Genomic DNA, 20,493 nt, shown 5'->3' with positions numbered 1-20,493 from the left:
TTATGTTTTCCTCTTCGTAAATCTTGTTTTCCTGGAAAAGGCTTTTTCCCAGTCAACTGAATTACTTTTCTCCACTCTGTCTTGCCACTCTTGGTGCATGTATGAAAGATCCTAAAATGACATCTGGTGGCCTGGGGCTCCTTGGGAAAACCAAAAAAGTGCCACAAATCCCGTTCTGGGAAAAAATCTCTGTTTTCCTTATGGAACCCTGGATTTAGAGGTGAATAAGTACCTTTCAAAATCTGTCTTTGTCTTCCAGCTACACTTGTTTATTAGGCCATGGAAATTGTTTTCCTAGCCTTTGTTCTTAAAGGGCCTCACCCAAAGGCCAATAATCCAATTGGGAAATTAGAAAAAAAAATCTTATAACTACTGGATCTTCTTCTGGGTGTCTGTGTGGCTATACATGTGTTGTGTGCAATGTCTACTAAAAGAGCTCTAATTAATTGGCCTAATAAAAATCAGTGCTTAAATCAAATATTTTTATGGGAAAAGTAAAAGCTATGCAATCTTTCAGTTCATGAGACTTTACAACTTACTGGCACAGTAAGATCAGAAATGTCTTAAGAACTGCCTGCATTACATTTTTGCTTTCATTTATTGATCAAGCAGTTTCATACTTATCTCTGCCAAATACTGTAAGGTGTCAAAATCTAGCATATAGGCTACAAAATTATAACTCAGCCCAGACGGAATAATCTTTGCTTGTGTAATTTTTTAATAAATGAAACATTAATATTGGTCTAATAAAGTTAGCTACATCTTGAACTATTTAGTGAAATACCCTAACTTCTAATCTTGTGGCTTTAGGCAGTCTAGTCCACAGACATAAAGGAAGTTTGTTTTGGGAAAGGATTGTTACCATCTTTGTTTCAAAGCTAAACTGTAAACTAAGTTAATACACAAAAATAGATAAGGCCTGGGGACATGTGAAATTAGCCATACCCCCTAGCTATGCAAATGATATTAAAGAAAAGATAATTTATATAAAAAAGTACCTTATATGGTAAATTCTTGTCCTAAAGTAAATTAACTGGTTGTTTAAAGAGAGGGATGTTTACAACAAATCAGAAAGTCGAGAAAATTTATAAAAGGGAATTCATATAAGAAATGTTGTACAATTTAAAAGTGATTAAGCCTCCTGAATGCTTTATAAAATGCTACTATAACTCTTAGCTGTACAACCTGCCTGCTTCACAGCTAGAGAAGGCCCAGGCCACACAGAGTCAAATGCTGGAATAAGTCAGACCTTATCTGCACTTCTGTCCAGGTCCTCAGCTCTCCACCTGGTACATAATTAAAACCCCAAACTTACCAACAAAAGTAAAGGTTGCTAAAAGTTAACAGTGTAATATGTATTTAAGACTATTGAAAAAACATTTTACATATACTTTTGGCAAAAAGATTATAAGGAGGCATAGGAATGTGGATTTTTACCTAGATTAAAAGATTAAAGAATTGTTTTAAGTTGAATAAAATAAAAAAGAAGGTTCACACAAGTTTTGGAAGGTTAATTGTAAAGGAAATTCTGTGTGTAAACATATTGGCTAAAGTTGAAGGGGTATCATCCAGTTTTTCTGTAAACTAAGCATTAAAATAAAAGCACAACGGGTTTTTCTCAAAGCACTAACCTGCTCCTTAACAAAAATTATAAAGGGTTAAAAAGGGTCTATAAAAATCTTACCTTATGGTCAAACATTAAAATTGGGTAAATGTGTCTACAAGGTTTATTAAAAATTGAGTTTAACATTAATAGCACACTAATATAAAAGTAAAATTTGGCTTATTTGGTATAAAATCATATAGGAAGCATTGTCAAATACAAAATGGTGTTCGGCTTTCTTTGGGCTATGTTTGCATAAATAAGTTATTGGTATGTGTTCCAATGTTATGGGAGACTCCTATAATTCTGATATATCTTAATGTATGTTATCAGTAGTAATTATAATTGTGTTAAAATTACTTTGTGCCACAGAAGTAACAGATTTCCTTGTCCATTGTGTCTTTAACGATGGCTACCCTAAAACTTTTGGTCCTCCATAAACAATTGTTGTCTTGTTTTGGTCCTCTTTAGAAGGTGGTTTTATAATCAGCTATAAGGCTCTAACAGGTGCTCTTAAATGCAGGTTTCTGATAACTTTGGAGATTGTGACATCAGAATAGAGGAAAAATGTTCAGGACTCTTGAATAGCTAAAACGTTCATTAATGTCAAGCAGGACAGGAATTAACTGCATGAACAGAACTAACGGGACTGGAGTGATCTTTCTGACGTTTTGCTTAAAATATTGCTAGTCCTTTGTTTTGCTTTTCAAAGTCAAAGTAACTTTTCTTTTGAGCTATTGACAGCTTTTAGCAATACTCCCATGAACAAAATTTGAAGCATACTTGTTTCTCTCTACCTGATTTTCTCTAGCATTTGGAAACTATCTCTGAGTATTCTTAAGTTATGGCAATATAGTTATTTGCATAAGTGCAATAAGAATTTGTTTTCTTTTGTAACAGGGCACAGTTGGAAAAAGTGGTTATTTTACCAAGGCTTTGACTGGAATGGTGTGCTTCTCTTTAAGGAATCAAACTTCACTTACGAAGCCAATAAAGCCCTTAGAAAACTGGCCTCATATACTGTGTACACAGTTCCTGTACAGGGTTTCTGATCTGTGGTAAGTAAAGAAGGTCACTTTCTGACAGGCCAGGAACCCCAAGTTATCCTGGAACCTCAAGAGGAGAAACATCACCCAACTCATAGGTATCTGACGGTAAAAATCCATGACTGGACTTGGCTTTAAAAAGGTCTTATCTCAGATTCCTTCTACGGAACAAAGTTTCATCAAAGCCAATTTAAAAGTCCTATTTAACAAATAATTCTTCTTACTGTGCTGTATGCAAATAATTAAACCAAGAATAATACAGCAAATCAGTCCTACCATGATGTGTCTTTTTTTTTTTTTTTTTTTTTTTTGAGATGGAATCTCACATTGTCGCTCAGGCTGGAGTGCAGTGGCGCGATCTTGGCTCACTGCAACCTCCGCCTCCCGGGTTCAAGTGATTCTTCTGCCTTAGCCTCCCAAGTAGCTGGGACTACAGGCGCATGCTATCACATCCAGCTATTTTTTTGTATTTTTAGTAGAGACGAGGTTTCACTGTGTTGGCCAGGATGGTCTCAAACTCCTGACCTCATGATCCACCCGCCTCAGTCTCTGAGATTACAGAGTGAGCTGGGATTGCAGGCGTGAGCCACCACACCCGGCGATTTGTCTTTTACTAATGGTTACTTACAGAAAATTACACATGGACCTTCCCAAACAAGCGCCTCTGTCTCTCATTGGGTGAGGAATGTTGTTTCTATCTCAATCAATTGGGCCTAGTAAGAGACAAACTGCTGAAAAACTTAAAGAAAGGGCTAAAAAGCTAAGGGAATACCAAAATAACCAAACGGATTCTTGGTTTGGAAACAAAATCATAGCATGGGTGATCCCATTCCTGGGCCCTCTCCTAATAATATGCCTAGGACTAATGTTCTTACCCTGCCTAATTAACCTTTTTCAAAAATTTTTAAATGACAGGATTATGGCTATTTCACAGATAACTACCCAAAAACATCTACAGATGGCATTACTCCTACAGTCAATTTAAGACCAGAAAATTCTCCGTCCCCTCATCAGCAGGAAGTAGCCAGAAAGAACACGCCACCCCTTGTCCTTTTTATAACTACAGGGTCTGGAGTGACAGAGCAGGAGCATCGCCATCTTGGACAAGCACTGCCATTCTAAAGATCCCCTTGATCAAAAATCACCTAAATACAAAGGGCATCAGCCTAATAGTTAAGGTCAGTAAGACCACAAACCACAAATGACATCTCCAACTAGAAACATTCCAACCCTAAGATAAACCCCTCCCCAATCAGAGACATGCCAGCCCCGAGATAACCTTCCCTCTGGCCAGAGACATGTCAGCCCCAAGATAACCTCCCCTCTGGCCAGAAACATTCCAACCCTGCAATAAACTTCTCCTCCACACAGAAACATTCCAAGCCTGTCATAAGCTCTCTCACCCTAAAACCCTTAAATACTCTTAGTCTGTAAGACGGAGTGCTCCTGATCAAAAAAAAAATCTGCCAGAAGCCCCTCTCAGGTTTATTCTCCAAAATAAGTCTGTCTTTGACTGTTGAGCTGCTTTTCGTGTTTCTTTCCTCTTTATTTAACTCTTACATTAGCAAGTTTTCTTTTGGAGCATTTTAATTTCTTCTGACTTTTTTAAACTCCAAAATATTTCCTTTAACCCTTCCTGCATTCCCTACCTCTCCTCATTTTTTCCCCATCTCTTCTCTCTTCTAGGGCTATAGTTCTACTGGTTTTCTTAACTGGTCTAACCCATAAATGTCCCACCCTACAGACTTTCTGTCTTCACTTTTTAGGAGTCAGACCAGAGATGTGTCTAAAACAGACAGAGGGCAGGAGGTCTCTGACTCAATGCCAGCAGGAGGGAACATGTAGGTCAGAGGATAAAAGGGCAAGAAGAAATACATACAACCAGAGACAAGGTTATTCACGTTTACTTTTTATTCTATTTAAGGTCTTGTATATTAAAATATGTTACTTTTATTCTATTTAAGGTCCTGTATATTAAAAGATAAAGATGTGCATCAAATTTGGCTCACACAATATGCACCCACCTAAACATATTTAAAAGCTTATCCAATAAAAAGGAGCAGAAAGTTAAATGTGACTCACCGTCTCATCCTTGTTGGAAATCATCTGTGAGGCATGTTTCTCTTCCTCTTTTATCAACAATTTCTCATACAGGTCACTGACAATAAATGAAGGGTAATACCTATCCTTTAGGATCTCATAAACATCTCCCTGGATTTTGTAGAATACTTCAATACCTTTATTTCCTACAAGACACTGCTGAATTTCTTTGTAAAGTGATTTTTCCACAGATATTTCTTTGCTCTCCACAAAGAAATTCTGATAAATTTCACCAACTAATTGTGGAATTTCATTCTGAAAAGACAGGAAGATAAAGAAAAGTAAGACATATCTCTGAGAAAAATTATTTTTCTCTGAATTCTCTGCATTTGAAAGTCAGAAGAAAGACACTTAAGGTGCACCCTGGTATGTAGAATTTTGTGTCCATATTCAGGATCCAGGGGCAAATGTCAGATCCTAAAAAAAAAAAAAAAAAAACTGGTTCTTTAAATGAACATGTTAAACAGTCAACACCTGCAATTTCTTTTAACCACTGGAGGCGGGAAAAACAGAATAACAGTTCTCCTCCTGTAATAGATTCCTTTTCATAAATCTGAATTCCGCAAGAAAAAAATGTGTTAGCTAATATCAATTTAACTTTTTACCTAATATTACCTAATATAAGTAACTAGAAGTGCCATTTCTCATCCCAGAAAGAAGTCAATATAATAACTGTGTAACTCAGAAAAACACTCTTCAGAATGACTACTTCAGAATGATTATGTCCTCGTCAAGCTTATATTAGACAGCTTTGTCTTCAGCAACGAGCCTGGGTCATCACCAGCCTACTTCAGAAATGCAAAACCTCTCTTCAGATTAACATAATCTTTATAGTTCCTCTAAAGGCATTGCATTAACTCTAGGAATGTTATGCAAAGTTTTCGACAACAGTAAAGAGCAAAAGCATACAACTTAATGAACATAACTAATTTAACATACATCCCAGAATGTCCAAATCAATGTTGCTAGATCAAAAAAATAAGGCTATTTCAAAGAAGCTATATGCTCTTATTCCATTGAAAAATTTCAAATTCTCTTCCATAGTTTAGGAAAAACTTTTTAGATTGCTCTTTACAATATTCCTTTGAGAACAACCAGAAGTTATTTGTAGTCAAAACTGGTGATTAAAATGAGTAACAGAGTTAGCAAATACAATATTGGATAAAATTAGGTAATTTGGGGCTTGTAAATTAACAATAAAAGGCATTCCTAAGAAGATTTAAAGACTGGATTTAGTTCCTTAACAAATATAGTTTATGATTTACGATATATTTTAAACTGGCAGTCTATTCTAGCAACATTCATATGCGAATGAGTAATTCAATGTACAAAATGCTCTTGGTGTTTCCCCCTGCCTTCCCCAAAACCAAATCTTGTTCTGTCGCCCAGGCTGGAGTGATCTTGGCTCACTGCAACCTCTGCCTTCCTAGGTTCAAGCAATTCTCCTGCCTCAGCCTGCCAGGTGGCTGGGATTACAGGCATGCACCACCATGCCTGGCTAATTTTTGTATTTTTAGTAGAGTCGGGGTTTCACCATGTTGGCCAGGCTGGTCTTGAACTCCTGACCTTGTGATCTGCCCACCTTGGCCTCCCAAAGGGCTGGGATTATAGGCATGAGCCAACGCGTCCGGCCTCTTCATACTTATTTCAATAAACCTCTCACAATAGTATATACTGATCACATATGTCATGTTATAGATATTGTGTATGTTTATAGACATATACATACATATACAGTTGTACCTCGGGATCTATGGAAGATAGGTTCTAAGATCTCCTGAAGATACCAAAATCCGAGGACATTCAAGTCCCTGATATAAAATGGTGCAGTGTTTTCGCATATAACCATGTACATTCTCTCGTATACTTTAAATCCTCTCTAGATTACTTATACCTAATAAAATGTAAATGCTCCGTAAATGATTGTGATTTTGTAGTTTTAGGAAATAATGACAAGGAAAAGGCTCTGTACATATTCAGTACAGATGCAGTTTTTTCCCCCCAAATATTTTCAGTCCATGGTTGATTGAGTCTACAGATATAGAACCCACAGATAAGGAAGGCTGACTGTATACATAAAGACTGTGTACACATAATTCTTAAATATATATTGCCAAATGCAAAGCACAATGCTGATTATTGGGATCTTCATTGCAAGATGTATGTGTACCCAAAAACATTTTTATTTTCCTTTATTCATATTTAAATTGAAATAAAAGCTAGGTGTGGTGGCTCATGTCTGTAATCCCAGTACTTTGGGAGGCCCACATAGACAGATCACCTGAAGTTAGGAGTTTGTGACTAGCCTGGCCAACATGGTAAAACCCTGTCTCTATTAAAAATACAAAAATTAGCTGGGTGTGGTAGCATGTGCCTGTAGTCCCAGCTACTTGGGAGTGTGAGGGAGGAGAATTGCTTGAATCTGGGAGGTGGAGATTGCAATGAGCCAAGATGGCCCCACTGCACTCCAGCCTGGGTAAAAGACTGAGACTCCATCTCAAAAAAAAAAAAAAAAAAAAAAAAAAAAAAAAAAAATTGAAATAAAAGGCAAAGTATGAAACATGCACATTATGATATTATAAATGGCAAGATTATGAGACTGAAGTGTAGGTGAGGGGACCAAATTCATTGTAATAGCAATGTGGATATGTATATGCCTGTTTATAATGTGTAAAAAAAAATACTCAAAACTAAATTCAATCTCTTGGTACATTTATAATACCTCTTTTCCCTTGACTACACATTCAAAAGCATCTTCTGCAAAAATATAATGTAATTTTATTTGCCATTATGGGCTAGAACACAATGTCAATATTGTATTTGGTTTAAAAGATTCTTTTAATGTGTACTTATCTTGAGAAAAACAGATACACTGTCTCACATGCCAAGTTCACATCAGCTAGTGATTAATATTCCTTTCAGCCTACATATACTACCTTGTTAGCATTCTTTAAATGTTCCACAGATTCCCAAAAACTAATCAGAGCTCTCTTGTCCATCCTTTCCATGTACATTCCAAAGTGCTCTCTGTAGAAAGTATTGGCCAAGATATCTTCAAACTGAAGAATCTATTGAGAGAATTTAAGAAAACATTTTTAAAAATCAATTTTAAATATCAGTTAGCTTTAACTTCCAATGGACTAATTTCTACATTTAGGGTAAAAATGCATTTTTTTTAAAGGAATAAAGTAAAATTTTATTGTAGTAATTTACAATTTATTTAAGTAAACATACAGGTTTGTTACATAAGTATACCTGTGCCAGGGTGTTTTGCTGTATCTATTGACCAGTCCTCTAAGTTCTCTCCCCTTGTCCGCCCACCCCACAATAGGCCCTGGTGTGTGTTGTTCCCCTCCCTGTGTCCATGTGTTCTCATTGTTCAGCTCCCACTTATGAGTGAGAACATGTGATGTTTGGTTTTCTGTTCCTGTGTTAGTTTGCTGAGGATGACGGCTTCTGGCTTCATCCATGTCCCTGTAAAGGACATGATCTCATTCCTTTTTATGGCTGTGTAGTATTCTGTGGTATATATGTACCACATTTTCTTTATCTAGTCTATCACTGATGGGCATTTGGGCTGCTTCCATGACTTTGCTATTGTAAATAGTGCTGTAATAAACATATATGTGCATGTGTCTTTATAGCAGAACGATCTATATTCCCTTGTGTACATACGCAGTAATGGGATTGCTGGGTCAACTGGTATTTCTGGTTCTAGATCCTCAAGGAACTGTCATACTGTCTTCCAAAATGGTTGAAGTAATTTACATTCCCACCAACAGTGTAAAAGTGTTCCTATTTCTCCACAGCCTCGTCAGCATCTGTTGTTTCTCGACTTTTTAATAATTGCCATTCTGACTGGTGTAAGATGGTATCTCATTGTGGTTTTGATTTACATTTCTCTAACAATCAGTGATGTTGAGCTGAAAACATGCATTTTTTAAAGTCAGAGTGGATGTAACATAGTACTGGTAAACTGAAATATCTCTTACTACATTTTAAATGGAATAAAGCTTACTGAATATTCGAAATGCACATACTGAAAAAATAGCAATTTCCTATTACCCATTCACTCATTCAACAAAGATTTATTTGGCATTGCAAATCAGAAAGTGTCCGAGACAGGTCTCCATCAGTTTGGAAGTTTATTTTGCCAAGATTAAGGACATGTCTGGAAGAAATAAACATGGAGTCACAGAAACAGTCTGTGGTCTGTGCCTTTCTCCAAAGATGACTTTGAGTGCTTCAATATTTAAAGGGGAAAAGTGGGCTGGAGGGGAAAGGAGAGTATGGTAATCCACACGTTCCAAGCAAAAAGGAGCAGGCAGGGCAATAGTCAATTACGTAATCCTCTGACGCTCAGTAAATCGGCACTTTACACAAGATAAGATGAACACAGAGTAGCTACCTGCGGAGATATCAAACCTTCTGTCTGTAACTTCTGCTTAGGAACAAAAGGAAAAGCAGCTTCCTGCATGACTCAGCTTTCAGCTTAATTTTTTTCATATCCTTCGTCCACTTTTTGGTGGGGTTGTTTTTTTCTTGTAAGTTTGTTTAAGTTCTTTGTAGATTCTGGATATTAGACCTTTATCAGATGGGCAGATTGCAAAAATTTTCTCCCATTCTATGGGCTGCCGGGGCAGGCATTTTCTAACAGCTCCTAGTAACTAACTTAAGGACATGGATATCCCTTGCTACAGACCATTAATAATTCATTTCTATAAATATTTCAGACCAATAATATTTAGTTAGTTTACTAGCTGTGGAACACTAGAACATGTGTCTTTATGTAAAGTCTACCAGTGAAGCATTTTGAAGCACAAAATCCTAACTGTACATGCTCCAAAGGGGTTTAAAGGAACCCGTATCAATTTGGCTAAGGAAGATGTGCCAACAATTCCAGCATCAACAGAAAGGGCCAGGAAACCCTTTCAGATTCAAGTCAAGTCCTGGGCTGCATTCGATAGTGTTCATTTTGGATTGGCCTTGGATCAAATAAGGAAAATGATACGCAAATTGGCATAAGGATCTGCCATTTATTGCCGCTGATTTCCAAACTCCATGTACTCCTATTTCCATTTCCTCTTCAACCCTATTTTAACTCTTCCTTCTATCTTTCCATTTTGGGGCCACTGGTGGTTGCAAAAAAAATAAGGCAACACAGACTTTTTGTTTTCAAAACAAAGCAAGACAGGAAGGCAACACTGTGAAGTTAAAGTTGCTCAGGCTTTGGAAGTAGATATACTGAGGTTTGAATCCTGACTCCACTACTTTCCAGTTCCGTGAGCTCTATGTTACTCCATCACTCTGAGTCTCAGTTTTTTCACCCATAAAATGTGAATGATACCACCTACTTTCCAGGTTGTTCTGAGACTTACTAATAATAACTGTTCTGAATCAACAAAGACAACAACAAAAACTAATCAGGAAGAGCCTGAACCAGGAGAAAGAGAAGGCAAAATAAGTGCCAAAAATCAGAATAGTTAAGAGGTCACTTTCTAGTTACATAAATACGGATAAAAGGATTAGCAGTGATTCTCAACTGGGATCCAAAGAGAAATTACAAAGGACACAAAAAAGTTTTGTGGGTGATGGCTATGTTAATTATCTTGATTGTGGCAATGGTTTAATTGAATATATGTGTATGTCAAAACTTATCAAATTGTACACTTTAAATACGAGCAGTACACTGCATGTCACATACCTTAATTAAGCTGTTTTAAAAACAAATATTCCATTAAGCCTTAATAATAGCATTGCAAAGACATGAAGTAGACAATGATTATACTAAGGACCCACTGTCAGGAGAACATATACTGACATTATTTTTGTGAGTTACAGATTGCTGGATCTGATTTCCCAGTATTTTTGTTAAGGACTTTTCTGTCTAGGGTCATGAGGGACACCATTCTGCAGTTTTTTTCCTCTGGTTTGGTATCAGTTATGCTAGCCTCCTCCTAGGATGAGATGAAGCGCTCCCTTCTCCGTTTTTTGAAAGAATATGGTTAAGATTGGTATTATCTCTTCCTTACTTGTTTTATAGAATTTACCCGTGAGGCTGGGCACAGTGGCTCATGTCTGTAATCCGAGCACTTTGGAAGGCCAAAGAGGGCAGATCACCTGAGGTCAGAAGATGGAGACCAGCCTGGCCAACACAGTGAAGCCCTGTCTCTACTAAAAATACAAATGTTAGCTGGGTGTGGTGGTGCATGCCTGTAACTCCAGCTATTCAGGAGGCTGAGGGAAGAGAATTGCTTGAATCTGGGAGACGGAGGGTGCAGTGAGCTGAGATCGCACCACTGGCACTCCAGCCTAGGCAACAGAGGAAGACTCCATCTCAAAAAAAAAAGAAAAAGAAAAAAGAAAATCACCAGTGAAATGATCTGAGTCTGGAGTTTTGTGAGAAGGTTTTAAATTATTATCATATTCTTCAATAAACTGTGGGTTATTCAGAGTTTCTATTTCTTTTTGTCTTTTTTTTGTTTTGTTTTTTGTTTTGAGATGGAGTCTCACTGTCACCCAGGCTGGAGTGCAATGGCGTGATCTCGGCTCATTGCAACCTCCACCTCCCGGGTTCAAGTGATTTCCTGCCTCAGCTTCCCGAGAAGCTGGGATTACAGACGCCCACCACCATGCCCGGCTAATTTTTGTACTTTTAGTAGAGACAGGGTTTCACCAAGTTGGCCAGGATGGTCTCGATCTCTTGACCTCATGATCCGCCCACCTCAGCCTCCCAAAGTGTTGGGATTACAGGCGTGAACCACTGCGTCTGGCCTCTATTTCTTTTTGAATCAGTTTTGGTAATTTGTATCTTCCAGGGAATTTGTCTATTTCATTTAAATTGTCAAATTTATTGGCTTGAAGTTGTTCACATTATTCCCTTAGCATCCTTTGAATGTATGTGGCATCTGTAGTGATGTCCTATTTCATTCCTAATATTGGTAATTCACATCTTCTCGCTTTCCTTCCTTCTAGTTATTTTAGTTTTTATTTATAGCTTCTTTAAAAATTTTTTTTAAAGTTTTCTTTTTTTTTTTTTTTGTAGAGAGGGGAGTCTTGTTATGTTGCCCAGGCTGGTCTCTAACTCCTGGCCTCAAGCGATCCTCCTGTCTTCGCCTGCCACAGTGCTGGGATTACAGGCATGAGCCCCTCACTGGGCCAATTCATAGCTTCTTAAAAGATTAGATCACTGATTTCATACCCTTCTTCTCTTCTGCTGCAAGCATTAAAAAGTAGAGTTGACCCTTGAGCAACATGAGTTTGAGCTGCACAGGTCCACTTGTACAAGATTTTCTTCCATGTCTGCCGCCCCAAGACAGCAAGACTAACCCCTCTTCTTCCTCCTCCTCTGCCTGGACAATGTGAAGATGATGCGGATGAAAACCCCTGTGATGATCCACTTCCGGTGAGTAGTAAAAATATCTTCTCTCCCTTATGATTTTCTTCGTAACATTTTCATTTTCTTTATAGCCTACTTTATTGTAACAGTACAGTATATAATACATATACAAGATCTGTGTTAACTGACTGTTATTGGTAAGGCTTCTGGTTAATAGCAGGATATGGGTAGTTAAACTTTTGGAGACTCTATAGTTATATGTGAATTTTTGCTCAGGGGAGGGTCAGCACTCCTAACCCCCACATTGTTCAAGGCCAACTGTATATAATTCCTCTGAGTGCTGCTTTAACTGCACAATATATCCCACAATATATATATCATAATATATCCCACAAATAATTGATATATTGCATATTCACTCCATTGAAAATAGTTTCTAATTTTCCTTATAATTTCTTCTTTGATGAAAGCCTTATTTAGATATGCTACTTATATTTCCAAATATTTGGGAATTTTCCACATCTTCCTATTACTGATATTACTGAGGGGGAATGTTAACATTTCCAACTGTACTTGTGAAATTTTTTCTCATTTTTGTCAGGTTTTGCTTCATGTACACTCTCAAGGTCTCCCTATTGATTAAGAACATCTGATTATTACATCTTCCTGATGAACTGACTCCTTTATCATAATGAAATGTTCTTCATCTCTGGTTCTACTCCTTGTTCTGAAGTCTGTTTTGTCTGACATTCACAGTAGCTACTCTAGAGTTCTTCTGCTTAGTATTCACATGTCTTTTTCCCTCTTACTTCCAACCTATCTGTGCCTTTATGTTTAGTTTCTTGTAAGCAACATATAACTGTCTTGTCTTTTTAAAAATTCACTCTGAATCTTTATTTTAATTGGAGGATTAACCTGATTTGGAAGTCGAAATTCTGAAATAAAGTTAATGGTAATTCTTCTGGATCAGATATGATGAGGTCATAGCAAAAGTTTTCTTCCCACTCATGAAGACATCAGAATGGCCCCAAACTAACCAAAGTCTTACCTTTCAAATAGCAAATGACTATAACTACTGGAATTCTATCTCATCTTAGCCCTCCATCCTGAAGACTAGAGGAAATGGTTTTACTCTGAGGATGAACTACTGCAACAGAAATGAGTTTCTCTTTTCCTGAATGTCTGGAAAGAACAAATCAAAAATGGATCTGGCACTCTGGATTAAGTCTACTTCTAGTAGACACTGCCGGACAGACAACCTGCACTGAAATCACATTTAATTCCCCTAAAACGAGTTTCCATTATCTTTCTCGAGATCTTCCTGTACCACACATCTAAAAGTGTATCATCTTTTGACTAGGTAGCAAGCCATTATGCACTTCTCCTAGGTATTTATCTCATATTTCTACTGGATCACTTACCTTTTTATTTTATAATTACATGGGACTCTTTGAGAGCAGGGATTCTGTCTTATTTATTTTTAATCCTAGTACCTAGCACTATAACTGAGATATTGTGGGCCCTCAATAAATGTCTGTTGAATGAATGAAGGGGACATAAGACAAAGATCTCATCTATGATAAATGTGGCTAGAAATTAACCTAAGAGCCCCAAAACAAAAAGCTAATAAGGAGGAGGAAGGGAGCAACATTCAACCTGTCAAATCTATCATCTCTCTGATTCACCAAAATGTTACGTTTCCATCTAGAACACAGAGCCAGTATCTCAAATATTTTATTTTATTTTATTTTATTTTGCTAATAGCAAAATCAACAGACTTCCTGTGGTTAGAGGATCTCTATAAAAACAGGAGCTCCTTGGAGCTGCACTCGCACCACTTGTGTAAGATGCTGCAGAACCCTGGCCCGTGCAGGGCTGGCCCTGCCTGCAGAGGCTCTCGCACCACTTGTGTAAGGTGCTGCAGAACCCTGGCCCGTGCGGGGCTGGCCCTGCCTGCAGAGGCTCTAGCTGAGACTGGCCAGAAACAAGAAGAAAGCCAAGGCTTATCAGCGGAATAGGGAGGCAGGGGAACATCACAGATGAGTAGCTGAAGTAGAACTGAGAGCTACACAGGAAAGAATCAAGAGACTGAAAATCAGAACAAGTGAGGTCAGAGGCTGTGGTGTGAGTTACATTACACCAATGTTGGCCTCTTTGTAGCTAAAAGACACACTACAGGAAAGGAGTCTGGCATCTGCTTTGAGGTCCCGTTCCTTCCATGGCACAGCTAAGCTCCTGGGCGGGTCATGGGGCTGCTTCCTTCTATCTTAGCATGCTCCAGATCTTGGAAGACAAGTCTGGTCCTTCAGAGTCAGGACAGGTACTGAGGTAGGGCTAAAACACTTCCCTAAGCTCCATGATTTGGTTGGTATTGACAGACAGCCTGAAGTTGGACAGGACAAAAACAGTCAGAGAGATGATATGTTTCAGTGAGAAAGCACTCAGATTTGCAAACCAACCAGATCTGGGCTTTTATCTAGTTCTACCTTTTCCTATCTATGTGGTTTTAGGTAAGATACGTAAATTCACCATTTCATCACCTGAAAAATGAAGATATCAAGTAGAAATTTCATAATATTGTGGCAAGAGTTAAGTAAAGTAATTGGAAGATGCCTCCTACTTCATAGGTGGTTATTTCTCATCAATTGATAATGGGAAACTTGACTGGACTCTTGTAAATATAAATATGCTCTTCTGGGTCCTCTGGGCAGGACAAAGGGGAGGTGGAAAAATATACACACATGTGCACACACACGCACACACCCGATGCCTATCTGTCATACCTGTTACCATCCACAGAAGTCAAAGACACCAAGGAATATAGCTCCTTGACTCATAAAGCAAATATGTAAGTGTGTAGTTATGGCACACATGTCTAAGTTCAATACTAAAAAGGTGAAAGTCTTTATATGTAGTTCTATCAGCATTTATAATAAACTTGGTAGGGTCAAAACAAGAAACTATAAAGTTCTACCTTCTGGCTTTGAGGCCCTTCCCTCTCCTCCAGGGCCCCATCCTCTTGCTGGTCATAGGCAGGGCCTCCTAGGATTCGGATTCTCTTCTCACACTGCTTCTTTGCCACAGTCAGTTGGTTGATGTACCTCTTCATGTTCCTGGCCCTCAGGAGATCAGCTTTCATTGCCGCAGTTTCTTTACCTTGAATAGGAGTGAGGAACAGTACCTGGTCAGAGGACGAGGCATGAAAGGACAGAGCGATTCAGAACCAGATCGGTGTCTGCTGTGGGCATTCTGAACCAAGTGGATACTAAACAAAATAACAGAACAGAATCCACAATAAATACATACACATACTCCCAAATACAAATGCCAATCATTTCTAAATATAATTTCCAAATATACCACTGACAAATCTTACCCAAGGGTAAAACATTTTTTTAAAAAAACCTCGGTACAAATGCACTCACACATCTGTGTGTGGATTCTTTAACATCTTTATATGAATGTGTACGTACAAACACTCATTCATAAGCATGTACTGAGTGCTAGTTATGTGTCGAGACACTTGCTAGGCTTTTGAGATTGAAGACCAATTGTTGGCCCTCATGGACCTTTCAGAGTCTAGCAAGTAAGAAATCCAAAGAGAGGAATCCAAGCACCTATAACACAAGCTATGAAGAAAATATGCATATACCATGAACTGTTTAACAGAAGATTCTAACTCAGGCTTCTTGGAGGAAATTATATTTAAACAAACATGAATAATCAGTACAGTATGGCAGACAGAAAGAATAGCGAATGTGAAAGTGAGAAATAGGCAGGAAAGAGAACAGAGCTTTCGAGGAACTGAAAGAAGGCCGTTAGAGCAGGTGCAAAAGGAGCCAGAAGATCCAAAATAACTCTGATGCTGGCAGGAGCTACGAGGTGCACAGCCTTTCAGGCCAGAGAAAGGACTTTGATCTCTAGCCCAAGAGTACTGAGAAGCTTTAATGGGTTTTAAGCAGGAGTGTGTCATAAATGGATTTGTATCTTTAATGATTACATAGGAAGCAGGATAAAAGATAGCTTGGAAGAAGAAAGACTGCTAGGAGGAGGACAAGCTGGAAGACCATTGCAGTCCAACTGAGGAGGGAGATAATGATGGCCTATACCAGGGTTACGGCAGGCCAGTAGAGAGGACAAGAGGATGTCAGGACCCAGTGACTGGCTGGGCAGGGTAGAGGGCAGGTTGATGAGAAATTAAAAGGTATCAAATATGGCTCCTAGGTTTCCAACATGAGCAGCCAGGGGGATGGTGGGGCCAATTGCTAAGCTAGAAACACTGGAGAAAAAGGTTTGTGGAAGATGCTAACGCAACTCTGGACAATGTGGCAGGTGATATTTTCCAAAAACGCCTGCAATGCCTTCCATCTCACATGCTCTTTTTACAATGTCCCTCTGACAATCTCCCTCTGGCAAGTAGAATATATGTTTCCTTTTGTTGAATCTGGTTGGGGTCATGATTATGATGGAAGGGATGCTATGACTTCCAAGACGAGATCATAAAAGACCGAGGACTTGGAGCTCTGGGTCACTATGTGTGGCTCACCTGTCCTGAGGCTTCCATGCTTTGAGGAAGCTTCAACCATCAGTCCTTGGAGAGATCTATATGGAGAGGAACCAGGGCTCCCTGGACCACAGCTCTGGCTGAGATCTCAAGCTCATATTCAGAACCAATGAGGCACCGTGTGAGCACACCATCCTGAAAGTAAACTGTCCCACCCCAGTCAAGCCACTCCAGCTGATGTCACATGACACAGAGTCATTACTTCCAAACCCTGCCCAGATTGCAGCTTCATGAGCGAAATAAGTGACTGTTGTTAAAGACACTATGTTTTAGGGTAGTTTGTTACACAGTAAAAGACAACCAAACAGGCAAAATGAGTCTGCGGGCTTCTGAGTACCTAAATGGAGAGAGAAGGTCTAGAGTTCAGAAACATTCAGCTTTGGGACAGTAAATGACATCATGGGAGTGTGTGAGACAACCCAGGAGGAAACAAATAATCCTAGACACAACTGAGATACACCTTACCCTTAAGAGTAAGGGGAAAGAGAAGCTGACAAGGGAGATCGTAAATATATCCTCATAAAAGTAGGTGTTTATCTCTTTATACACTGCTATATCCCCAGCACCTACAACAGTGCCTGGCAGCACAGGAGATACTCATTAATCAGAAGTTGAATGGATCAATGAACTCTTAAATGCTATATTTTGCTAATATGTATCAGGTATTGTGTTCTTTCTAGAATTTGGGGCTGAGGAGGAAAGAAAGAGGGTGAACATCCTCAACTCCTACTCTTCAAGGACTCCCATCTGGCTTCTAACCCACCCTCCACCAAATCTGCTGTTGCCAAGATCACTAGGGACCCCAGGTCAAATCCAGTGGAAAGCTTTCAGAAGAGCCTGCAATCAGAGTTAGGTTAGAATCCTGGCTCTGTTACTTACAAGTTATGCCACCTCAAGCAAATATTTTTTTAAATTTAAAACCAGTAACAATGGTTTGTTTCCTTAAGTTGACATATCATTTAAAGCAAAAGCAAAATACTCATACAAAATTAATTTTTTTAAAAATGACTAAACATTGAGCATTACACCTTGTGGAGAACAGGCTGGCTGTGTATATATACCTAAAGGCAAGGGCTGGGGTGAGGGAAGGATGTTTTTGTTTTAAGTGAGACAGAATTGAGCTGGTTTTAATGCTGATGAGAAGAAATCAGTAAAAAGTAAAGAGAGGTGTGGCCAGGCATGGTGGCTCTCACCTGTAATCCCAGCACTTTGGGAGGCTGAGGCAGCAGGGTCACTTGAGGGCAGGTGCTTGGGACCAGCCTGGGCAAGATAACAAAACCCATCTCCACAAAAAGTTTTTTAAAAACTTAGCTAGGCGTGGCAGTGCATGTCTGTAGTCCCAGATAGTCAGGAGGCTGAGGTGGGAGGTTCACTTGAGCCCAGGAATTTGAGGCTGCAGTGAGTGATGATCCTGTACTCCAGCTTGAGCAGCAGAGCAAAATAAATAAATAAATAGAAGTTGAGAAAGGTGACAGACAAGGAATGGTATCCAGAAGACAGGTGAAGAGATCAGAGGCCAGCTTTGGAGAAAGGCCACCTCCTCCCCTGCAGTAACATGGAAGGCAGAGCAGGTGGACATTGGATATGAGGAAGTCTGCAGACATGGCTAGATGCCAGAGCAGTTCCCTTCATATGGATTTAGTTTTGTGCAAGTAGAGAGCAAGGTCGTCTGTGTGGAGTGAGGGGGTGAGACTGAGTGATCAGAGGCCTGAGGAAAGGGGGCAAGTGTGGAATCTCTCATGCAAAGCAGAGGCGCTCAGCAGGACTGCCAGGAATGCTCAGGGCCCAGAGGACCGCTAGAGAAACAGAATGTTTCTCCCTAGGCATGGTAACTACATATCTGGGCAGGTGAAAGCATCCTCTCTGGAGGTGAGTCAGCACATACCTCGCCTAGATTTGAAACTACCAATGATAAAAGAGCATTTGCGTTTTGTCTCTTGGTTTCCCTGAGAGCAGTCTAAGTAATGGTTTGCACATCCTCCCAGCTGGAGACCTCCATCCGGTTCCCTAGGATGGTCATTACCGCTCTCAAGTCCCACTTAGTCAAATGTGCAAATGCATAACATAGTACTCAGGGAGGCTGCACAAATGAGCTGGAAAAACTTAAGACACGGTACCATAAAACAGTTTTATCAGAAGCAGCTTTTCTTGTACTGAACACAAAGGGCCACAGGCAGGCCTCAGGTCAATACATGGCCTTGTTCAAGGTGATCTGTCAGGTATTATCAGATATCTTTTCATCCCCTTTTCATTTACTTCAATAATGGTTTCTGAACTTGTGTTATGCTTGGCCAACAGACAGGACCTGCCTAAATACTCACTAATTTAGCATTTATCTCAACAGGAAAAAAATAGTATTTCAGAGACTCCTTTGTGGGAGGATGAAGGTAAATGTAGTTTGCCCCAAAATTAGTCTATTGCAAAGTAAGTTGTTTTGTGGGTGTATCCAAGGAAATACATGCTTGGAAGACTTAATTTTTCAACAAAACTTTACTTTTTAAATATATACCCTTAAACTTCATAGTTTGTGTATAATGTTTAAGTTACTCTAAAAATTTCGGGGCTCAAGTTGCCTCTTATTTGTAAAACAAACCTAGACCTCAATTTTAATTTGGGGTTAAAACATGTTAATAAAGAGAGAGAGACACACACAGGAAACTGACACCCATTTATCAACCTCTACATTCTTTTACCCAAAGTTTAAAAAGCCTTTCTAAAAGGACAAAACCCAGAAGAAAATTCCAAAGACAAGTGAGAAAGAGAAAAACCTTTCCCTAAAACCCAGCTGCAAGGCTGGGAAGAATGTTCTGGTGCTCTGCTTGAATGTGGCTTGCTCACGGGAATGCGCTCTGTTTGCTGATGGGCAACACAATGCCACTGTCTCATCACAAAGCTTGTAGCTAACAAATGCAACAGCAGCTTGTTGCTTAGACGGTTCTGTTTATTTTTGCCACATTCAGAGCCAAAGGACTAACGTAGAGCTCATGCATCCCATGCTGCTGGCATGCTAAAATCCTTGTAAATCCAGTGATGCAGATGAATACATTTCTTTGTGGCCTTAAAACCCATTCATCCAAGAAATATTCACGTCAAGAAAAGTATAGGCGAGCGGGTGTGTGACAACACCCCGTGACCCAGCTCACACCAGTGTTACGTGGCTGTTTCTCTGTAGAGTCTTAAGTAGTAATACTGTGCATTGTTAGAAACTGGGTTAATCACACAACATTTAATCTAGCTTTAAAAAGAAGTGGCCAGCAAAACACTGGATGGCAGGGGGTCTTTAAACTGGTGCCAAGATGAACACACACATGATGTTAGGTTGGTGCAAAAGCAATCACGGGTTTTGCCATTACTTTTAATGGCAAAAAACGCGATTACTTTTGCACTAACCTGTAATATTCCAAAGCAATTAGTTCAAACATTTACTGTTTTTCCTTCTAGATAGTCTAGGTTCTACCGAGATCAGAGCAAAAGGAAATGGGTGAATTTGGGTTCATTTAATGAAAAAGACATTTAGATTAGACATTAAACTCTTTTGGCTACAAAGACGTTACAACAGACTTTGAATAACATCACAGAAATGCTTTTCGCTATAAATCCCCTGCCCATGATATAATTCTTCCTTAAGCAAGTGAAGTGGCTTGCAGTAAAACAAAAACACCAACATCTAACGACAAGTGTTAGATGCGATTTCTAATAAGGCAGCAGACAGCAAAGTAACTTAAAGTGCAAACTGATGACTCCAGAAATAGTACAACTGGATTAAAATGGCACCACTGTGGTTTTCAGGTATCAAAAAAGAAAAACACCAACACTAGAATATTTTCCTTCCCTCATAACA

At 39.1% G+C, this 20,493-nt stretch overlaps 1 protein-coding gene across 6 annotated transcripts in view; it reads right to left on the bottom strand.

Annotated features, from left to right (window-relative positions):
- Positions 1-20,493, bottom strand: part of SNX25 (sorting nexin 25) — a 146,322-nt gene that overhangs the window by 35,902 nt on the left and 89,927 nt on the right. For 5 of the 6 annotated variants that reach the window (XR_013417426.1, XR_013417427.1, XM_015139609.3 and 2 more), the window contains exons 7-9: positions 15,063-15,244; positions 7,686-7,817; positions 4,732-5,004 (exon numbers count right to left, since the gene is read on the bottom strand). Coding sequence is in view for 4 of the 6 variants with exons in the window: in XM_015139609.3 (XP_014995095.3) it covers positions 4,732-5,004; positions 7,686-7,817; positions 15,063-15,244 (587 nt within the window). In the remaining 2 variants the exon portion in view is untranslated. Of the gene's footprint in view, positions 1-4,731; positions 5,005-6,956; positions 7,246-7,685; positions 7,818-15,062; positions 15,245-20,493 lie in introns of those variants that run through there. The other variant, XM_078002500.1, reaches the window with a different exon arrangement.

The sequence above is a fragment of the Macaca mulatta genome, chromosome 5, assembly GCF_049350105.2.
Source record: "Macaca mulatta isolate MMU2019108-1 chromosome 5, T2T-MMU8v2.0, whole genome shotgun sequence".
Classification (NCBI taxonomy): domain Eukaryota; kingdom Metazoa; phylum Chordata; class Mammalia; order Primates; family Cercopithecidae; genus Macaca; species Macaca mulatta.
Note: the sequence above shows the minus strand (reverse complement) of the source record. Positions and strands in the feature narration are given on the sequence as shown.